The sequence below is a fragment of the Mesocricetus auratus genome, unplaced genomic scaffold (assembly GCF_017639785.1).
Source record: "Mesocricetus auratus isolate SY011 unplaced genomic scaffold, BCM_Maur_2.0 Super-Scaffold_100006, whole genome shotgun sequence".
In the NCBI taxonomy this organism is placed as follows: domain Eukaryota; kingdom Metazoa; phylum Chordata; class Mammalia; order Rodentia; family Cricetidae; genus Mesocricetus; species Mesocricetus auratus.
Window position 1 is genome coordinate 52,770,839 of NW_024429190.1, and position 20,424 is coordinate 52,791,262.

Consider the following 20,424-nt stretch of genomic DNA (forward strand, 5'->3'; position numbering starts at 1 on the left):
GACTGCAGTGTTGTGGAATAATCCTTCTGCACATTGTGAAAATGTGTTGCTCTCTTGTTAATAAAAAGCTGATTGGCTGATAACAAGGCAAGATTTGTGGGGCAAAGAGAATGCTGGGAAGAAGGAGGAGGAGTCAGAGGATTCTACCAGTGAGACACAGAGGAAGCAGGACATATACAAAATGAGGTAGCAAGCAAGCGATGAGCCATCTGGCAGCAAAGAGAAATGAGTTAATTTAAAATGTAAGAGTTAGAAAGTAACAAGCCTGAGCCATTTGCCAAGCATTTATAATTAATATTAAGTCTCTGTGCATTTATTTTGGAGCCCGTGGTTCATCTACACTCTGGCAGGAAAGGACTTGCTGAAAAGGGAGGGAAAACTTGGAACAAGTTTGTGAGAGGATCCAGGAGCAGAGACCACTAGGAGTCAATGACTTGAGGGAGAATGACTTTGCAGGCAGGGCCTATGCAAAGACTAGAAAGCAAGGGAATATAACTGGAAAGCGGCAGATGAGGAAGTGAGAAAAGGAGGACCTAAGAAGCCAGGTGGCTCGCAGCCTTGGAATCCACTGCAAGTCCTTGACTTTCACAAGAAAGAATGTAGAAAGAACAAGAGAAATGGGCACTGTAACCAAAAAATTCAGCAGCCGTAGGCCAGAACCAGTCAGAGTGCATGCAGTTGGAGAATAGGTTGGAGATGTTTAAGGTCTAAGAGATTAGAAAGAGTGGGACTTGGGGCCAAGAACTGAAACCCAATTCAATAAGAAAAAGGATTCTGCCTTCTTCATGCCAAAAATATTTCACCTAATCCAGGGAAGGGTGGACAGGGATGGCCACGCCATGCTGCAATATATTTATATTCTCAATTTCTCATTTGCATTGGCAGGAGCTTCAATGGCTGTAATTGCAAACAGCCTGTTATGAAAACTGTATTAGCAATAAATTTTAATTATAAAAGCTTATATCATACTTAGAAACTTGCTTTTTAAATACTATTCCATTGCAGGCACATTTGTTGCCAAGTACCCATCTGTTCTGCATTTGATCCTCACTCCTCTCATTGAGAAGCTTCTGAAGAACTGTCAGAGGTAGTAGTGGTTGTTGCTATTGTGAGGAACATATGGTGTAAGCCAGGAAAACTGGGATTTACTTCAATTCCTTCTTTGTGGACAAATCATTCAATGCTAACTCCTTCATTTGTCCAAGCAACTGAAAGAAAGCTACCCTTTTTCTCCCAATTATTGCTTATAATTTTCTCAGTATGTATCTGTGTCTTTTAGAATGCACTTCTTGGCATCATTTCTCTGGCACTGCCCTCACTAAAGCTTTCTGCTTTACTCAGACCCCTCCACAACTCATCTTTGACATTTGGGATGGCACTTAAACTCATTTTCTGTAACATGTGAGCACGGTCAAACGAGAAGAGCGCCAATGAAGGCGACGACCACATGAATGGACACAGCCTGAGTATGCACTCAGAGGTGGAGCTCAGTCACAGCAAAAGTTCGGGTAGGATGACTTTTGTTTAAAATGCAAGAGGAGGCTTAGATATCACCTACAGAAATGCCCTCACTTTATAGATGAAATAAGGTATAGGCCAGCTGGGCAGTGATGGTGGCGGCAGCGGTGGTGGCACACGCCTTTAATCCCAGTAGTAGGGAGGCATAAACAGGTGAGTTTGAGGCCAGCATGATCTACAGAATGAGCTTCAAGACAGGCTCCAAAGCTACAGAGATATCCTGTCTTGAAACAAAAAGGGGGGGATGGAGGGAGGGAGAGAGGGACAGGTAGGGATGGGGAGGAAGGGAAGGAGGGAGGGACAGGTAGGAAGAGGGGAGAGAGGGAGGAAGAAAAAGAAAATGTGTCAACATGGTTTTGGTGTGATTGCCTGAAACCAATGATTCAATTTAGCTTAAACAATGAAATATGAGCAAGTCCAGCTTCAGGTGAGATTGGGTCTCTGGCGGGGACCGCCCACCCATCCCCCATCCCCCTTGATCTTCTGGGCCTCTCCTGGCATCAAGAAGACCCGCCCACACAGGAAAGACATCAGCCCTTCCAAGACCCCAACCACAGCGAGTCCAGCTTCAGGAAAGACATCAGCCCTTCCAAGACCCCAACCACAGCGAGTCCAGCTTCAGGAAATACATCAGCCCTTCCAAGACCCCAACCCCAGCGAGTACAGCTTCAGGAAAGACATCAGCCCTTCCAAGACCCCAACCCCAGTGAGTACAGCTTCAGGAGACCTACCCACACAGCAAAGAAGTCAACAATTCCAAGACCCCAACCCCAGTGAGACCAGCTTCAGGAAAGACATCAGCCCTACCAGGACCCAAACTCCGTGTCAGCATCCCCAGCTTCAGCTGCAGTAAGGAAGGAGACCAGTGGAGACCGAAAGACCCCACCAGCACCCACTGGAAGAAGAGATGGGAAGAAGACAGAATAAGAGATCACTCAGCAATAGAAACACCAACACGACCCCACCAGAATCCAGGGATCCAACACCAGCAAGACCTGAAAAGCACCACATAGACGAAGAAGAGGAGACAGACCTTAAAAATTATTTCATGAAGATGATGGAGACCCTCAAAGAAGAAACGAGGAAATCCCTTAAAGAAATAGAAGAAAAAACAAACAAAAAAAATCCATGAAATGGGGGAAAAATTCAAGAAATAAACAAATCTCTCAAAGAATGTAAAGAGCACCAAGAAAGAACAACCAAAAAAATGAAGGAAACAACTCAAACAGTTGAAGGATTGAAAGCTGAAATAGAAACGATAAAGAAAACACAGAATGAAGGGATGCTGGAAATAGAAAAGCTGGGTAAATGATCAGGAACTACAGATGCAAGTATCACCAATAGAATACAAGAGATAGAAGAGAGAATCTCAGGTGTTGAAGACTCATTAGAGGATACAGAGTCGTCAACCAAAGAAAATCTCAAAACCAACAAATCCTTAACACAAAATATCCAGGAAATATGGGACACCGTGAAGAAGCCAAACCTGAGAATAATAGGTATAGAAGAAGGTGAAGAAATTCAACTTAAAGGTACAGAAAACATATTCAACAAAATCATAGAAGAAAACTTCCCTAACCTAAAGAAAGATATGCCTATGAAAGTACAAGAATCTTACAGAACACCAAATAGGCTCGACCAGAAAAAGAAGTCACCTCGCCATATAATAATCAAAACATCAACCCTACAGAGTAAAGAGAAAATATTAAGAGCAGCTAAAGAAAAAGGCCAAGTAACATACAAAGGCAGACCTATCCGAATTACACCTGACTTCTCAGTGGAAACGATGAAAGCCAGAAGATCCTGGACAGATGTCCTACAAACACTAAGGGAAAAAGGTTGCCAGCCCAGACTACTATATCCAGTAAAGCTCTCAATTACCATAGATGGAGAAAACAAAATATTCCATGACAAAGCCAGATTTAAACAATATGGATCCATGAATCCAGCTCTACAGAAAATGCTAGAAGGAAAACCTAGATCCAAGGAAGATAACTACATTCACAAAGACACAGGCAATATATAATCACACTTTACAAAACACCAAAAGAAAAAGGGAGGAGAAACTACACAAAATAACTTCACTACCAATAATTCAAGCACAAACAAGGATCACAAATCAATGGTCATTAATATCCCTCAATGTCAACGGCCTCAACTTGCCTATAAAAAGACACAGATTAGCAGAATGGATACGAAGACAGAACCCTTCCTTCTGCTGCATACAAGAAACACATCTGAACATCAAAGACAGACGTTATCTCAAAGTAAAGGGTTGGGAAAAGATCTTCCAATCAAACGGTCCCAAGAAACAAGCGGGTGTAGCAATCCTAATATCTAACAAATTAGACTTCAAATTAAAATCAATCAAAAGAGATGAAGAAGGACACTTAATATTCATCAAAGGAAAAATACATCAAGACGAAGCCTCAATTTTAAACATCTACGCCCCAAATACAAAGGCACCTACATTCGTGAAAGAAACATTACTAAAGCTCAAAATGCACATAAAATCTCACACACTTATAGTAGGAGACTTCAACACTCTGCTCTCACCGCTAGACAGGACCTCCAGACAGAAACTTAACAAAGAAACAAAAGAACTAATAGAAGTTATGGTCCAACTGGGTTTAACAGACATCTATAGAACATTCCACCCAAATACAAAGGGATATACCTTCTTCTCGGCACCACATGGAACCTTCTCTAAAATTGACCACATAATAAGAAACATAGCAAATCTCCACAGATACAAAAAAATTGGAATAACCCCCTGCATCTTATCAGACCACCATGCATTAACATTAGAATTCAACAATAACACAAATCGCAAAAACCCTACAAACTCATGGAGATTGAACAATGCACAATTGCACCATCCCTGGGTAAAGGAACAAATAAAAAAAGAAATTAAAGACTTCCTCGATTTCAATGAGAATGAAGACACAACATACACAAACTTATGGGACACTTTGAAAGCAGTGCTGAGAGGAAAGTTCATAGCACTAAGCGCCCACATGAAAAAACTGGAGAACAGTCATACTAGAGAATTAATAGCACAGCTGAATGTTCTAGAACAAAAAGAAGCAAACTCCCGCAGGAGGAGCAGATGCCAGGAAATAATCAAATTGAGGGCTGAAATCAATCAAGTAGAAACCAGAAAAACACTGAGAAGAATCAATGAAACAAAGAGTTGGTTCTTTGAGAAAATCAACAAAATACATAAACCTCTGTCCAAACTAACCAAAAGACAGAGGGAGAGCATGCTAATTAACAAAATCAGGGATGAAAAAGGGGACATAACAACAGACTCTGAGGAAATCCAGAGAATCATCAGGGCATACTTTGAAAATCTGTACTCCACAAAATTTAAAAATTTAAAGGAAATGGACAATTTCCTGGATAGATATCACTTGCCAAAACTAAATCAAGAACAGATAAATAATCTAAACAGACCTATAACCCCTAATGAAATAGAAGCAGTCATCAAAAGTCTCCCAAATAAAAAAAGCCCAGGCCCAGATGGCTTCAGTGCAGAATTCTACCAGAAATTCAAAGAAGAGCTAATTCCAATACTCCTCAAAGTATTCCACACAATAGAAGCAGGAGGTTCACTGCCAAACTCTTTCTACGAGGCTACAATTACCTTGATACCCAAGCCACACAAAGACACAACTAAGAAAGAGAACTATAGACCAATTTCCCTCATGAACATTGATGCAAAAATACTCAATAAAACCGGATTCAAGAACACATCAGAAAAATCATCCAACATGATCAAGTAGGCTTCATCCCAGGAATGCAGGGATGGTTCAACATTAGAAAATCTATCAATGTAATCCACCATATAAACAAACTGCGAAAGAAAAACCACATGATCATCTCACTAGATGCTGAAAAAGCCTTTGACAAAATCCAGCACCCCTTCATGATAAAGGTCCTAGAGAGATCAGGGATAACAGGAATGTACCTGAATATAATAAAAGCAATATACAGTAAACCAACAGCTAACATCAAACTAAATGGAGAGAAACTCAAAGCAATTCCTCTAAAATCAGGAACAAGACAAGGCTGTCCACTCTCTCCATATCTCTTCAATATTGTACTTGAAGTTCTAGCTACAGCAATAAGACAACAAAAGGAGATAAAGGGGGATACAAATAGGAAAAGAAGAAGTCAAACTGTCACTATTTGCAGATGATATGATAGTTTACATAAGTGACCCAAAAAACTCTGCAAGGTTACTCCTAGAGCTGATAAACACCTTCAGCAATGTGGCAGTTTACAAGGTAAACTCAAAAAAATCAGTGGCCCTATTATATACAGATGATGAAGTGACTGAGAAAGAAATCAGAGAAACATCACCCTTTACAATAGCCATAAACAGCATCAAATATCTGGGGATAATGTTAACCAAGGAAATTAAAGACCTGTATATCAAGAACTTTGTGTCTTTAAAGAAAGAAATCAAAGAAGATACCAGAAAATGGAAAGATCTCCCATGCTCTTGGATTGGTAGGATCAACATAATAAAAATGGCAATCTTGCCAAAAGCAGTCTACAGATTCAATGCAATCCCTATCAAAATTCCATCACAATTCTTCAAGGACCTGGAAAGAACATTAATCAACTTTATATGGAAAAACAAAAGGCCCAGGATAGCTAAAACATCCCTATACAATAAAGGAACTTCAGGAGGCATCACCATACCTGACTTCAAGCTCTATTATAGAGCTATAGTCTTGAAAACAGCTTGGTATTGGCACAAAAATAGGCAGGTAGACCAATGGAACCGAATCGAACGCTCTAATTTTAACCCACACACCTATGAACACTTGATTTTTGACAAAGAAGCTAAAATTGTACAATGGAAAAAAGAAAGCATCTTCAACAAATGATGCTCACATAACTGGGTACTGGTATGCAGAAGACTGCAGATAGATCCATGTTTATCGCCTTGTACAAAACTTAAGTCCAAATGGATCAAAGATCTCAACATAAATCCAGCCACCAGAAACTTTTAGAAGAGAAAGTGGGAGATACTCTTCAATGAGTTAGTACAGGAGACCACTTCCTAAACATAACACCAGTGGCACAGGCACTGAGATCGACAATTAACAAATGGGACCTTCTGAAACTAAAAAGCTTTTGTAAGGCAAAGGACACAGTCAAAAAGACAAAAAGGCAGGCCACAGAATGGGAAAAGATATTCACTAACCCTACATCTGACAGAGGGCTAATCTCCAAAATTGACAAAGAACTCAAGAAACAAGTCTCCAAAACACCAAAGGATCCAATTAAAAGGTGGGGTACAGAGCTAAATAGAGAATTCTCAGTAGAGGAGGCTAAAATGGCCAAGAGACACTTAAGAAAGTGCTCAACATCCTTAGCCATCAGGGAAATGCAAATCAAAACAACTCTGAGATACCATCTTACTCCTGTCAGAATGGCTAAAATCAAAAACACCGAAGACAATTTATGTTGGAGAGGATGCGGAGAGAGAGGAACACTCCTCCACTGCTGGTGGGAATGCCGACTCATACAGCCTCTTTGGAAATCAGTATGGAGATTCCTCAGGAAAATGGGAATTAATATACCACTAGACCCAGCAATTCCACTCTTAGGCATATATCCAAATGAGGCAAGTTCATACAACAAGGGCATCTGCTCCACTATGTTCATAGCAGCATTATTTGTAATAGCCAGAACCTGGAAGCAACCTAGATGCCCCTCAACTGAACAGTGGATAGAGAAAATGTGGTACATTTACACAATGGAGTATTACTCAGCAGAAAAAAACAATGGAATCTTGAAATTCGCAGGGAAATGGATAGCACTGGAAGAAACCATCCTGAGTGAGGTAACCCAGTCGCAAAAAGACAAACATGGTATGTACTCACTCATATATGGATTTTAGACATGGATCAGGATAGTGCCAGTCTGCACTTCCACTGATAGAGAGACTGGGAAACAGGAAAGAACCTAAAAGATATGCATATATGCATAGTACCCAAGAGAAGAGGATGGAGACAAGATCCCCTGAATGGATGGGGAACACGGCGAGGGGTGGGGGGGAGTGGGAACTGGGAAGAAGAGAGGGGGTGAAGAGGAAGAGAGTTGGTCATGGGGGAATGGGAAGTTGAGGGGGTGGGGGTAGAATAGGGGGAAGAGGGAATCATAGGATCGAATACAGATCAGGCACCAGAGCGACCTCGAGTGATCTAAAGGGATAACACCAATTGGCAAGCTAAGCAATAGTGGAGAGACCACCTCAAATGCCCATTCCTGATAATGAACTTGATGTCTATAACCATCCGGGAGCCTTCATCCTGTGACTGATGGAAGCAGAGGCAAACACACAATTAATCGCTGAACTGAACTCAAGGAACCCAGTGACAAAGAGAGAGGAGTGATGAGCAAATTGGCAAAGAATGGGCTGGCAAAACCAGCAGAGACAGCTGTTCTGAAGAGGGGAGAGCTCTTGGACCCCAGACTGACAGTGGGGAGGCCAGCATGGGACTGATCTGGACCCCCCAAATGTGAGTGTCAGTGAGAAGGCCTGGGCAACCTATGGGGCCCTGAGCTGTGGATCAGTGTCTATCCCTGGTATACAAACAGTCTTCGTGTGCCTATAGCACAAAGAGGGATGCTCTCTCAGCCTGGACTCTTAGGGGAGTGCCTGGACCCTACCCAGAGTAAAATGACAGACTCTAGGTATCCCCTATGTGGAAGGATTTGGCAATAGGGTGGGAGGGTGGGGGGGAAGGGGAGTGCAGGAGGAGGGGAGGGAGAGGGACCTGGGATTGACATGTAAAACAAGCTATTTAAAATTAAAATAAAAAATGATAAAAAATTAACTGTTATAAAATGGTATAAAAAACAATAGAAGCAATAAAAGTTGATTTTCCTGTCCAAAAAAAAAAAACAATGAAATATTTTACCACAAAATTTGAGATTCAAACAGTGCATGGGGATCCAAGGACTGGATTCTTTACAACAATCCTAGTCACTGACCTTCTCTGTTGCAACAGTTTGAGGAGCCCTAGGAGTTAGGGGAGAAGAGTAATAGAGGAGCAAGGGTTTTACTAGAGTGACTTTTATGAAACAAAAACCTGAGCAAGAAGACATCCCCTCTTGCCTCATTCCCATTCCTTTTTAAAAAAAAAAACATAATTCTGTTTTGGAATATTAGTTGAAGATTTGTTACATCTGTTTATGCTGTGGAACATTTGTTTAATGACACAAAGAAATGTGGAAGATTTGTTAAATGTTACATTTTTTTGGGTGCATTTGTTTAATTCTGTGAAGCTGTGTTACTTTGCTGTCTAAAAACACCTGACTGGTCTAACAAAGAACTGAATGGCCAATAGCTAGGCGGGAGAGAGGGATAGGTGGGGCTGCCAGGCAGTCAGAGAGAATAAATAGGAGAGGACAGGGAGAGGATGACGCCAGGGGCCAGCCACCCACAGCACAGCCAGCTAAGAGTCAGAAGGGAAGAAAGAGATAGAATAGAGAAAGGTAAGACCCAGAGGCAAAAGGTAGACAAGATAATTTAAGTTAAGAAAAGTTGGTTAGAATCAAGCCAAGCTAAGGCTGGGCATAAATAAGAACAAGTTTCAGTGTATTTACTTAGGAGCTGCATGGTGGGCCCCCAAAGAGAAAAGAGTAGAAAAAAACCAACTACATAATTCTTTATTCTTTGGGAATTTCACATCATACACTCCAATCCCACTCACCTTCTAGTCCCTTCATATCCATCACTCACCCCTACAGCACAACCTCCCACTAAGAGAGTCCCCCAAAAGATTAATTAAAAACAAAAAAACCACCTCCCTCCTCCATCCTTACAACACCTCTTCACTCATTCTAGTGGCACTGGGAGCTACGGTGTGCCATGCAGTACACCCTTTTGACCAATCAACCCCACCTACAAAATATTCATTGCAAAGAGTTGCAAAAGTCTGGTTCATGGCCTCTGGCACACCATCATCACTGGACCCTCACTGAAACTCCTCTCAGATATCCTGCTGTTGCTCATAGTCAAGGAGATCCTGCAGCTATCATTCTGCAGGACCAGTGTCTTCACATGCTCCAGCAGGTCATAGATAGGGTGGATCAACCAGAGGCCCAGGATGTGGGCCTGGGTGGTAGCTGAGCTGGTCGATCCAGACCCCTGGGACCACCCTCCTCATGTGAGGGGCAGAGCCATCTCTCCTTGGCTTGTAACATCACAGCCAGCTCTCCCATTTCTGTGATGAGGGGTAGGACATCCTAAGTGCAGGTGGGTCAGAAGGCAATGATGTGGAATATTCCTTTACACTGTGTGAAGATGTGTCACTGTGATTGGTTTAATAAAAAGCTAAATGGCCAATAGCTGGCAGGAGGTATAAGCAGGACCTCTGAACATGGAAAGCTCTGGGAAGAAGAAAGGCAGCGTTGCCAGCCGGATGTGAAATAACCAGGATGGGCATAATGGAGATGAGGTATGGAGAGCATGGAAAAATGTAGACCAACAGCTGTGGAGACTCCAGGGGACCGAATTAGGCTCTACGTGGGAGACAGTTGTGAGGCTTGCACTATCTGAGGGGCCCCTGGCACATGAGCTAGCTTGTTGGAGCTCATTCCCTGTGGTGGGATACCATGCTAGGCTTAATGCATGGGAGAGGGGCTTGGCCCTGATCCAACCTATTGTGTCAGACTTTGTTGACTCCCTATGAGAGCCCTTACCTGTGAGGAGGAGTGGATGGGAGTGGGCTCTGGGGGGAGGAAAGGAGGGCTGGGGGCAAGGGTGGGAGGGAGAACTGTGGTCGGAATGTAAAACGAAATTTAAAAGAATAAACAAATTATTAAACAATATGGATTAACTTAAATTATAAGAGCTAGTTAGAAACAAGCCTAAGCTAAGGTCAAGCTTTCATAATTAATAATAAGCCTCCATGTCCTTTTTGTGAGTTGGTGACCCAAAAAGAAAAGTCTGCCTACAGGGTAGCTCTCCTCTGCAGTGTCCAGAGAGGCAGTGCAGGACCAGTTAGCTATTCCGGGGTCAGGGAGGGGCAGGACCAGCTCAGCATGGCCCTTGGATTCCAATGCACATGGCTCCTATGACTCCCCCTCCTCTGTGCTACCACAGGCCATAGACATTATCACAGACCCCAGCTGCAGCAGGAAGATGGACTCAAACATGGCTCTAGGCAGCAGCTTGGGGTCCAGATATCACCAGGGCCCCAGTGGCAGCACAGGTCACCCAGATCAGTATGACCCTGGTGGCAGCAAGGCCCTTAGACTCCAACATAGTCTCAGATATCATGCCCATTTCTTAAACAATCACTGGCAAGTGAAAATGACACTTTAGGAGGAGCCTAGGTAAAGCCTTGAAGTAAGCCTGAAGTAGAATGATGTTGGAGAAACTAAATACACTAGCCACAATCAAAACTGTTTTCATTCCTATAGCTGTCCTGTCCAATGTGTAAGAGTTCCCATGTTTTCTTGTACTCTAATCAACTCAATCACTCCCATTTTACCCTTTCTTAGGAGCTTGCTTGCCCTTTGTCTGATCACTTTAGGCTCTCCTCTGGGCTCCACATGGATGGCACAGAAGGAACAATGGTGCTGAAATCAGACTTTCTGAGCACATTTCCAATTCCATATCTATGTAATTTTCTGTCTTGTTACCTCAATTTCCTTACTTGAAAAACGGGGAAATCTCATTTATTTACTGTAAAACTTAAAGTGACTTCCCAAGTACAAATGCTTGGGATGAGCTTGACACAATAGTACACTGTGGAGAATGTTAACAGAGCTGATGACAGTGGTGCCCTGAAAGGATGTCTCTCTTCTTCACGGTCATCACATCAGGCCCAGAACATCTTTCTACATCCTTTTCATGAGGGCCAGACATAATCAACTCAAGGCCCATTCTTCCATAAGGTCAACCTGACTGAATTTACCTGACAGCTACCTGTAGGAATGGCCACCAGTGGTAGTTCAGATCAGGTCATGTCCCTGCTCTTCTTACTGTGCCTGAGCATAACTCATGACACCACCACAACAAAAACAGTGTTCCATGAAGACAGGAATGATGCTGTATCTTCTTTTGGCTTATTTTAGCTCATGGAAAGTACTTAAAAGTACTTAAATGTTAGCTTCTGAGGAATCCCCACCCCCCAACAGGGTCACATGTACCTTGGGAAGAGCAGCAAGCTCTTGCTCTAGCTCCTCATAAGCAGAGAGAAGACAAAGAACAAAACTTTCCATTCTCTTCCAATGCTAGGCACCAAAAGAAAAGCTGAAAACTTCAGATGCTACAAATTAATTCCAAAATGACCAGAGATTCCAAATATATCTATTACTGTTTAGATTTGAAACTATAATGTCAAAACATCCTGTTTTTTATTAATTTTTATTTAAATTAAAAACAATCTTATTTATATTACATACCAATCCCAGGTCCCTCTCCCTCCTGTCTTCCCATTCCTCCACTAACCCTCTATCCACTTCCCAGGGAGGGTGAGGCTTTTGATGGGGGATCATCAAAGTCTGTCACATCATTTGGGACAGGACCTGTGTATCTAGGCTGAGAGAGTATCCCTCCATAGGGAACAGGCTCCCAAAGCCCATTTGTACACTGGGGATAAATATTGGTTCCACTGCCAGAAGCCCCATAGACTGCCCAGGTCTCCTAACTAACATCCATGTACAGGTGGCCAGGTTTGGTCCTATGCCGGTTCCCCAGCTGTCAGACTGGAGTCCATGAGCTCCCAGTTGCTCAGGTCACCTAAAACATCCTGTTTTAAACGTAAAAACTATATTTTAAAAATATTCTTATTTGACTACCAATACATTAAAAAAAAAACAATAGTAGGGGCTGGAGAACTGGCTCACTTGGCAGTTTACAACTATCTGTAACTCCAGTTCCAGAAGCTCTGACTCGTGAGTATCAGACATGGTGCACAAGCATCCATTCAGGCAAAACACTTAAACACATAAATAAATCTAAAAAACCAATAATAATTCTAAGAATTGTAGATGAAGGACAAAATTGAAATGGTGTAAATGTGTGACTACATATGCTTTTATTGTCGTGTCTACAGAAAAATTCTTTTGTTTTTGAAACACTGCATGACTTAAAGTACATGTTCTTTGTTTGATTTCTCAAAGTGTATGAAAAGAATATACCTACAAATGAAAACATTATCCAGTGGTGCCCAAAAGCATATTATTTAAAATACAAAATATGGCACTGACTCAACAATGTGGGTTTCATTTAGTCATCTGAGAAAGTCAAGTATGAAGAGAAACTGTGGAATCCCAGACTTAATTCCTATAAAACTATCTATCTAGCACTCAGGAGGCAGAGATAGGTGGATCTCTGTGAGTTCGAGGCCAGCCTGGTCTACACAGCAACTTCCAGGACAGGCTCCAAAGCTACAGAGAAACCCTGTCTTGAAAAAAAAACTAAAAAAAAAATCTATCAAATGGAGAGCCATATGTGGACTCAATTCTCTAATGCTGAAAAAAAGCTTAAGTTACATAAATGCTATATTCTTGGCTTACTTTAGTGGGTATGATTATTTATATATTTAAATGTGGTATTTGTCCTAAATATTACCCATTATGAATTTTCCTACTTGACTAGTTAATGAGGGATGTCCTCTGTATGATGTGACTATGTGTTTTTCTTATTGGTTGATGAATAAAGCTGTTTCAGCCAACGGACAGACAGAATTTAGCAAGATGGGAATTCCAAACAAAGAGACAGGAGAAAAAACATAGGGAGAGAAATGCCATATAGCCACCAGGGAGGCAGGATACCAGGGCATCACCTAAGTAAGACAACGCTACGTAGTGATACACAGATTAATAGAAATGGGTTAATAATTAAGAGAGAGCTAGCCAGCAAAAAATCTAAGCCAATGGCCAAATAATTATAAATAAACACTGAGCCTCAGAGGGTTATTTCATAAGGGCTGAAGGGACCCAGTGGATGGAGAGAAACCAGCTCAAGTAGGACCCAGACTAAATGGAGAAAGTCCCCCTTTACAAGTAGTGTTTCATTCACTCATTCTTGCTTTCTTCTTTTAAAAACAAATGTAGTCCAGAATAACCTGGAATTGGCTAACTAGGTAAAAGTGATCTTGAACTCCTGACTCTGCTGCCTTCATCTTCCAAGTGCTAGAATTACAGGTTCATTTCTTCTCTATAGAGATATTCAGTATTAGATAAGAAAAGGAGGAGAGGAGGAAGAATGAGAGAAAAACAAAGTCACATGTCTTACTTGGATTGTGCAAGGCAACCTGGTGCAATCACGTTCTGGTTTTCCTCCACGGTCTGGACAGCAGTGAGCTCTGCCATGTTGACCATCACATCGTTGGTGTGCCCTGGAAGCTGTGGAAGCACTGAAATGATCTTCTCTACCAAGTTGTCTCCATGATGCCCAACTGCTCCTGTTTAAACATACAAGCATATGTAAACTCAAAGCAAACAGAAAAACATTGATTGGATGCATGCTTGAAAGCGTCCCTTCCCCAAAAAAACAACTGATGATTAATAACACCAACTTAGAATTTTGCTGTTTGTCATATAAGTCATGTTCTCAATGACCTAGGCAAGGTGTGCCTCATGGACTGAATGCAATGTTCATGAAAATGGGCTTCTCATCTGCTTTGATTACTGCTCTATCTCCAGCACCTACTATAGTGAGCAAACATAGCAGCATCCATAACTATTTGCTAAGAAAATTACCAACTTGTAGTCAATTGGTTAGCTATTGTTATAAGTGATGCTATCCTTAAATTCTGAAGCTGAATTCTATTTTTATTTTGATGATGAATACACAATGACCAGGAAAAGCTTGGGGGATCAAGTAGGAAAAAGAGATTTTCCTGCCACTACAACCTTATCTCTGTGATGACAGAGATGCCCTTGCTCTACTTTATCTGGTATCCACCAGCTCTAGCACAGAAAGGCAACCAGCAGGCTCTGACTAAATATTTGTTGAAGAAGAAGAGTAAGTGGACACAGAGTAACAGCCTCCAACAAAACAACCTTCACCAACATTTATTGAATGCTTTTTGTATCTGTATACCAAGCATTGCTCCAAGATCTGCTGTTATACCTATCAACTCCAGAGATAATGGATGAACAATGGGCTGAGGATGCAGCTTAAGTGGTACATTGTTTGTCTAGCATGCATGAAGCCTGGAGGTTTCCAGTACCACATAAAATTGAGTGGTGATGGCCCATGCCTGTAATTCTAGCACTTAGGAAATGGAGGAAGAACATTCAGAAATTCAAGATCAAATTCAGCCAGGCAGTGGTGGTACATGCTTTTAATCTCGGCACTCCTCAGGTGGTAGACACAAACAGATCTCTGTGAGTTTGAAGCCAGCCTGGTCTACAGAGTGAGTTCCAGGACAGGCTCCAAAGCTACAGAGAAACCCTGCTTCAAAAAACAAAAACAAAAAAATCAGATTCAGCTACACAGTGATTTTGAGACCAGCCTAAACTACACGAGACCCTATCTGAATAGTGATAATCAAAATTATAATGATAAACATACTAAAACTGAAGACAATGATACAGTCAATGCTTTCTATAAAATTACATTCTCTCTAAAATCCATCACTGCTTGGAAGGCCTCACTCCAACAATGGATGGGACTTGGCACAGCTACAAGTCTCAGTCAATTCCAGTCTGCTCACATGTTGCTTCCCAATGCTTCCCTGTCTCTCTGTGTTTAGGTATGTCATATTAATAGGACAAATCCAGAATCTGAGAAACCATCACTATAATCATCCTCACTCACTGCAGCAACTCCTTCTTACCCAGGGCTCGTGATGTATCACATCCCAAATTCTATGCTGTGAATTTATAATTTATAGTTAATTATAACAACAAACCTTAGGTACGAACAAATATGCTTATTCACACAGTAAAGATTCCATTTTAAATTACCTGCTTAGGATCCAGTAAGATGTCTTTTGAACATTAATTCTCAAACAACTACAATTCTATATATTTTTTAAACCTTGGAGCTTATTAACTGCCTCTTAAGGGCAAGAAACTATCTAGTCATCACTGTCTTGCTAGCACCAGGAACAGTGCTGACACAGTGGACATCCAATTAAGGTTTACTAGAAAAGATTTGAGGTAATACTGTTTTCAACAAGGTGATGGCAAAATGATAAGAAAATTGTCTATATTTAAACACAAATATTAACTATCAAATACTTGGCCAAGAATGGTGACACACATAAGTAATCCCAGACCCTGAAAATGGAGGCAGGAACTATAAGAACTATAGTTAACCTGAAAGCCCCATTTGTTCAAGGAAAGATAACTTCCTATAATGTTGGGGGCTAAGGTTCACAGGAATTAACAAGCAACATATTTTTGCTCCCCTAAACAAGTTTGTTTGCTCTGAAATATTTGACTGGTTGTGGGCAGGAAGAACATAGGCAGGAAATATGTCAGGATTTATGCTTGCCCTGATTGGACTTGATGGGAAATGTGGTGCCCTTTTGGTTTTGCCTTTTTTTTTTTTTTTTTTGGTTTTTCAAGACAGGGTTTCTCTGTACTATGGTTTTGCCTTTTTAAGCCTCTGCATAATATGACTCATGACCATTTTCTCAGAACCCAGAAATGGACCTGGACAGATTCCATCATCCTGACCCGTATTTAATTAAAGCTTGCTTCATATTTGCTTTAAAAAATGTGGAATGGGTCTTTTTCTCATGATTTTCAGATTAGCAGGTGATCAGTGTTCAAAGTCATCTTCAGTTACATAACAAGTAAAGTCCATGTGAGACCCTATTTCAAAAAAAATACACAATTTTTCTATTCTATTTTGAAATTTCTTGTTTCACATATAAGTACATAATTCATCTAATGGTAAATTATTAAGAATAACCTCCAAAAAATTACTAGTGTGTCATATAAATTGTATATAAATGAACAACTAAATTTACTTTTGATACCTATTTAATACATTTTAGAGCAATTTAAATTAAAATTAAAATCCAAATCATTTAAGTCACTCTAATCATTTCCAAATTGCTTCTTAATTTTTGAAAAAAAAATTTTGCTGCATGACTGTTAGAATCATCATCTAATTATTATTTTATTTAGGTTAGAAACAATCTTGTTTCACATGTCAATCCCAGCTCCCTCTCCCTCCCCTCCTGCTCCCTCTCCCTTCCATCCTCCCTCCCCTCCTCCCACCCCTCCTCCCCACACTCCTCCCCACCCTCCTCCCCACCCTCCCCAGCAGGTCCCCCAGTCTCCCACCCAATCTCTACTCCAATCCCCAGGTAGGGTGAGGCCCTCCATGGCGGATCTCCAGTAACTGTCATTTCATCCAGGACAGGGCCTAGGCCCTCTCCTAAGAGTTCTGGGTGAAAGAGCCTCCCATATTGTGGCATGGGCACTCAAAGTCTATTTGTATGCCAGGGATAAATACTACCCAAGGCCCCATAGATTACCTAGGCCTCCTCACTGACACCCACATTCAGGGGGTCTGGATCAGTCCCATGCTTTCATAGCCATCAATCTGGAATCCAAGAGTTCCCCCCTTGTTTAGGTCAAGTGTTTCTGTGGATTAAGCCAGCCCACTCTTAACTCCTTTGTCCATCAGTTCTCTATTTCTCACACTGGATTCCAGGAGTTCAGTTCAGTGTTTGTCTGTGGGTGTCTGTCACTGGATGAAGGTTCTGTTTCCTAGACTCTTTGGCAGTGGGATTGTATGCTGGGACTCCCTTGATTCATGTCTAAAATCCATATATGAGTGAGTACATACCATGTTTCTCTTTTTGTGACTGCGTTACCTCACTCAGGATGGTTTCTTCTGGTGCCATCCATTTGCCTGCAAATTTCAAGATTGCATTGTTTTTTTTTTCTGCTTAATAGTATTTGATTGTATAAATGTACCATATTTTCTCTATCCACTCTTTAGTTGAGGGGCATTTAGGTTGCTTCCAGGTTCTGGCTATTACAAATAATGCTGCTATGAACATAGTGGAACAGACATCCTTGCTATATAAATGTGCATCTTTTGGGTATATGCCTAAGAGTGGAATTGCTGGGTCTTGTGGTAGCTGATTCCCATTTTCCTGAAGAATCTCCATACTGATTTCCAAAGTGGCTGTACAAGTCGGCACTCCCACCAGCAGTGGAGGAGTGCTCCCCTTTCTCCACATCCACTCCAACATAAACTGTCTTTGGAGTTTTTGATTTTAGCCATTCTGACATCAGTGAGATGGTATCTCAAAGTTGTTTTGATTTGCATTTCCCGGATGCCTAGGGATGTTTAGCACTTTCCCAAGTATCTCTCATCCATTTTAGTCTCCTCTACTGAGAATTCTCTATTTATTTCTGTAGCCCACTTTTTAATTGGATCCTTTGGTGTTTTGGAGACTTGCTTCTTGAGTTCTTTGTAAATTTTGGAGATCAGCCCTCAGTCAGATGTGGGGTTAGTGAATATCTTTTGCCTTTTTGTCTTGCTGACTGTGTCCTTTGCCTTACAGAAGCTTCTCAGTTTCAGGAGGTCCCATTTATTAATTGTCGATCTACTGTGCTACTGGTGTTATGTTCAGAAGTGGTCTCCTGTACCAATTCGTTCAAGTGTACCTCCCACTTTCTCTTCTAACAGGCTCAGTGTGTCTGGATTTATGTTGAGGTCTTTGATCCATTTGGACTTAAATTTTGTGCATGGCAATAGACATGGATCTATCCCCATTCTTCTACATGCCAGAATCCAGTTATGCCAGCACCATTTGTTAAAGATGCTTTCTTTTTTCCATTGTATATTTTTAGCTTCTTTGTCGAAAATCAGATGTTCATGCTTGTATGGGTTAATATGAAGGTGATCAATTAGATTCCATTGGTCTACCTGTCCATTGTTGTGCCAATACCAAGCTGTTTTCAGGACTACAGCTCTATAATAGAGCTTGAAATCAGGGATGGTGATGCCTCTAGATGTTACTTTGTTGAATAAGGTTGTTTTGGCTATCCTGGGTCTTTTGTTTTTCTATATAAAGTTGATTATTGTTTTTTCAAGGTCTGTGAAGAATTGTGCTGGGATTTTAATAGGGATTGCGTTAAACCTGTAAATTGCTTTTGTTAAGATTGCTATGTTTACTATGTTGATCCTACCTATCCAAGAGCATGGACACCTTCTGATGTCTTCTTTGATTTCTTTGTTTAAAGACTCAAAGTTCTTGCTATACAGGTCTTTCACTTGTTTGGTTAGCATTACCCCCAGGTATTTTATGTTGTTTGTGGCTATTGTAAAGGGCAATGTTTCTCTGATTTCTTTCTCAGCCCTTTTATCATCTGTATATAGTAGGGCTAATGATTTTCTTGAGTTGATCTTGTATCCTGCCACTTTGCTAAAAGTATTTATCAGCTGCAGGAGTTCCCTGGTAGAGTGTTTTAGGTCACTTGTGTAAACTATCATATCATCTGCAAATAGTGAAAGTTTGACCTCTTCCGTTCCAATTTGTATCCCTTTGATCTCCTTTTGCTGTCGTATTGCTCTAGCTAGAACTTCAAGTACAGCCTTGTCTTGTTCCTGATCTTAGAGGAATTGCATTGAGTTTCTGTTCATTTAGTTTGATGTTGGCTGTCGGTTTGCTGTATATGGCTTTTATTATGTTGAGGTAAGTTCCTGTTATCCCAGATCTCTCCAAGACCTTTATAATGAAGGGGTGTTGGATTTTGTCAAAGGCTTTTTCAGCATCCCGTGAGATGATCATGTGATTTTTGTTTCTCAGCTTGTCTATATGGTGGATTACATTGATGGATTTTTGAATGTTGAACCAACCCTGCATGCCTTGGATGAAGCCTACTTGATCATGGTAGATGAGTTTTCTAATGTGTTCTTGGATCAGATTTGCCGGTATTTTATTGAGTATTTTTGCATCAATGTTCATGATGGATATTGGTCTTAAGTTCTCTTTCTTAGTTGTGTCTTTGTGTGGCTTGGGTATCAAGGTTATTGAAGCCTGGTAGAGCTTTCAGTTGTGCTGTTCTAGTGTAACTATTCTCCAGTTTCCTCATGTGAACACTTAGTGCTATGAAGTTCCCTCATAGCACTGCTTTCAACGTGTCCCATAAGTTTGGGTATGTTGTGTCCTCATTCTCATTGAATTCTAGGAAGTCTTTAATTTCTTTTTTTATTTTGTCCTTGACACAGGAATGATACAATTGTGCATTATTCAACTTCCATAAGTTTGTAGGGTTTCTGCAATTTATGTTGTTGAATTCTAATTTTAACGCATGGTGGTTTGATAAGGTGCATGGAATTATTCCAATTTTTTGTACCTGTTGAGATTTGATAAGTTGTCAAGTATGTGGTCGATCTTTGAGAAGGTTCCATGTGGCGCTGAGAAGATGGGATATTGTTTTTTATTTGGGTGGAATGTTCTATAGATGTCTGTTAATCCCAATTGGGTCATAACTTCTATTAGTTCCTTTGCTTCTTTATTAAGTTTGTGTCAGGTAATCCTGTCTAGAGGTGAGAGTGGGGTGTTGAAGTCTCCCACTCTAAGTGTGTGGGGCTTTATATGTGATTTGAGTTTTAGTAATGTTTCTTTTATGAGCGTGGGTGCCTTTGTATTTGGGGCATAGATGTTCGAAATTAAAACTTCATCTTGGTGGACTTCTCCTATGATGAGTATGAAGTGCCCTCCTTCATCTCTTTTGATTGATTTTATTTTAAAATCTAATTTGTTAGATGTTAGGATTGCTGCCCCCACTTGTTTCTTGGGTCCATTTGATTGGAAAATCTTTTCCCAACCCTTAACTCTGAGGTAAAGTCTGTCTTTGAGGCTGAGGTGTGTTTCTTGTATGCAGCAGAAGGATGGGTTCTGTCTTCAAATCCATTTTGTTAGCCTGTGTCTCTTGTCTTAT

At 41.0% G+C, this 20,424-nt stretch overlaps 1 protein-coding gene across 3 annotated transcripts in view; it reads right to left on the minus strand.

Annotated features, from left to right (window-relative positions):
• Scfd2 (sec1 family domain containing 2) overlaps positions 1-20,424 on the minus strand; it is a 341,734-nt gene that overhangs the window by 312,745 nt on the left and 8,565 nt on the right. For all 3 annotated transcript variants that reach the window (XM_040747205.1, XM_005080782.4, XM_021233387.2), the window contains exon 2: positions 13,793-13,961. In XM_040747205.1, coding sequence (XP_040603139.1) covers positions 13,793-13,961 — 169 coding nt within the window. The remainder of the gene's footprint in view (positions 1-13,792; positions 13,962-20,424) is intronic.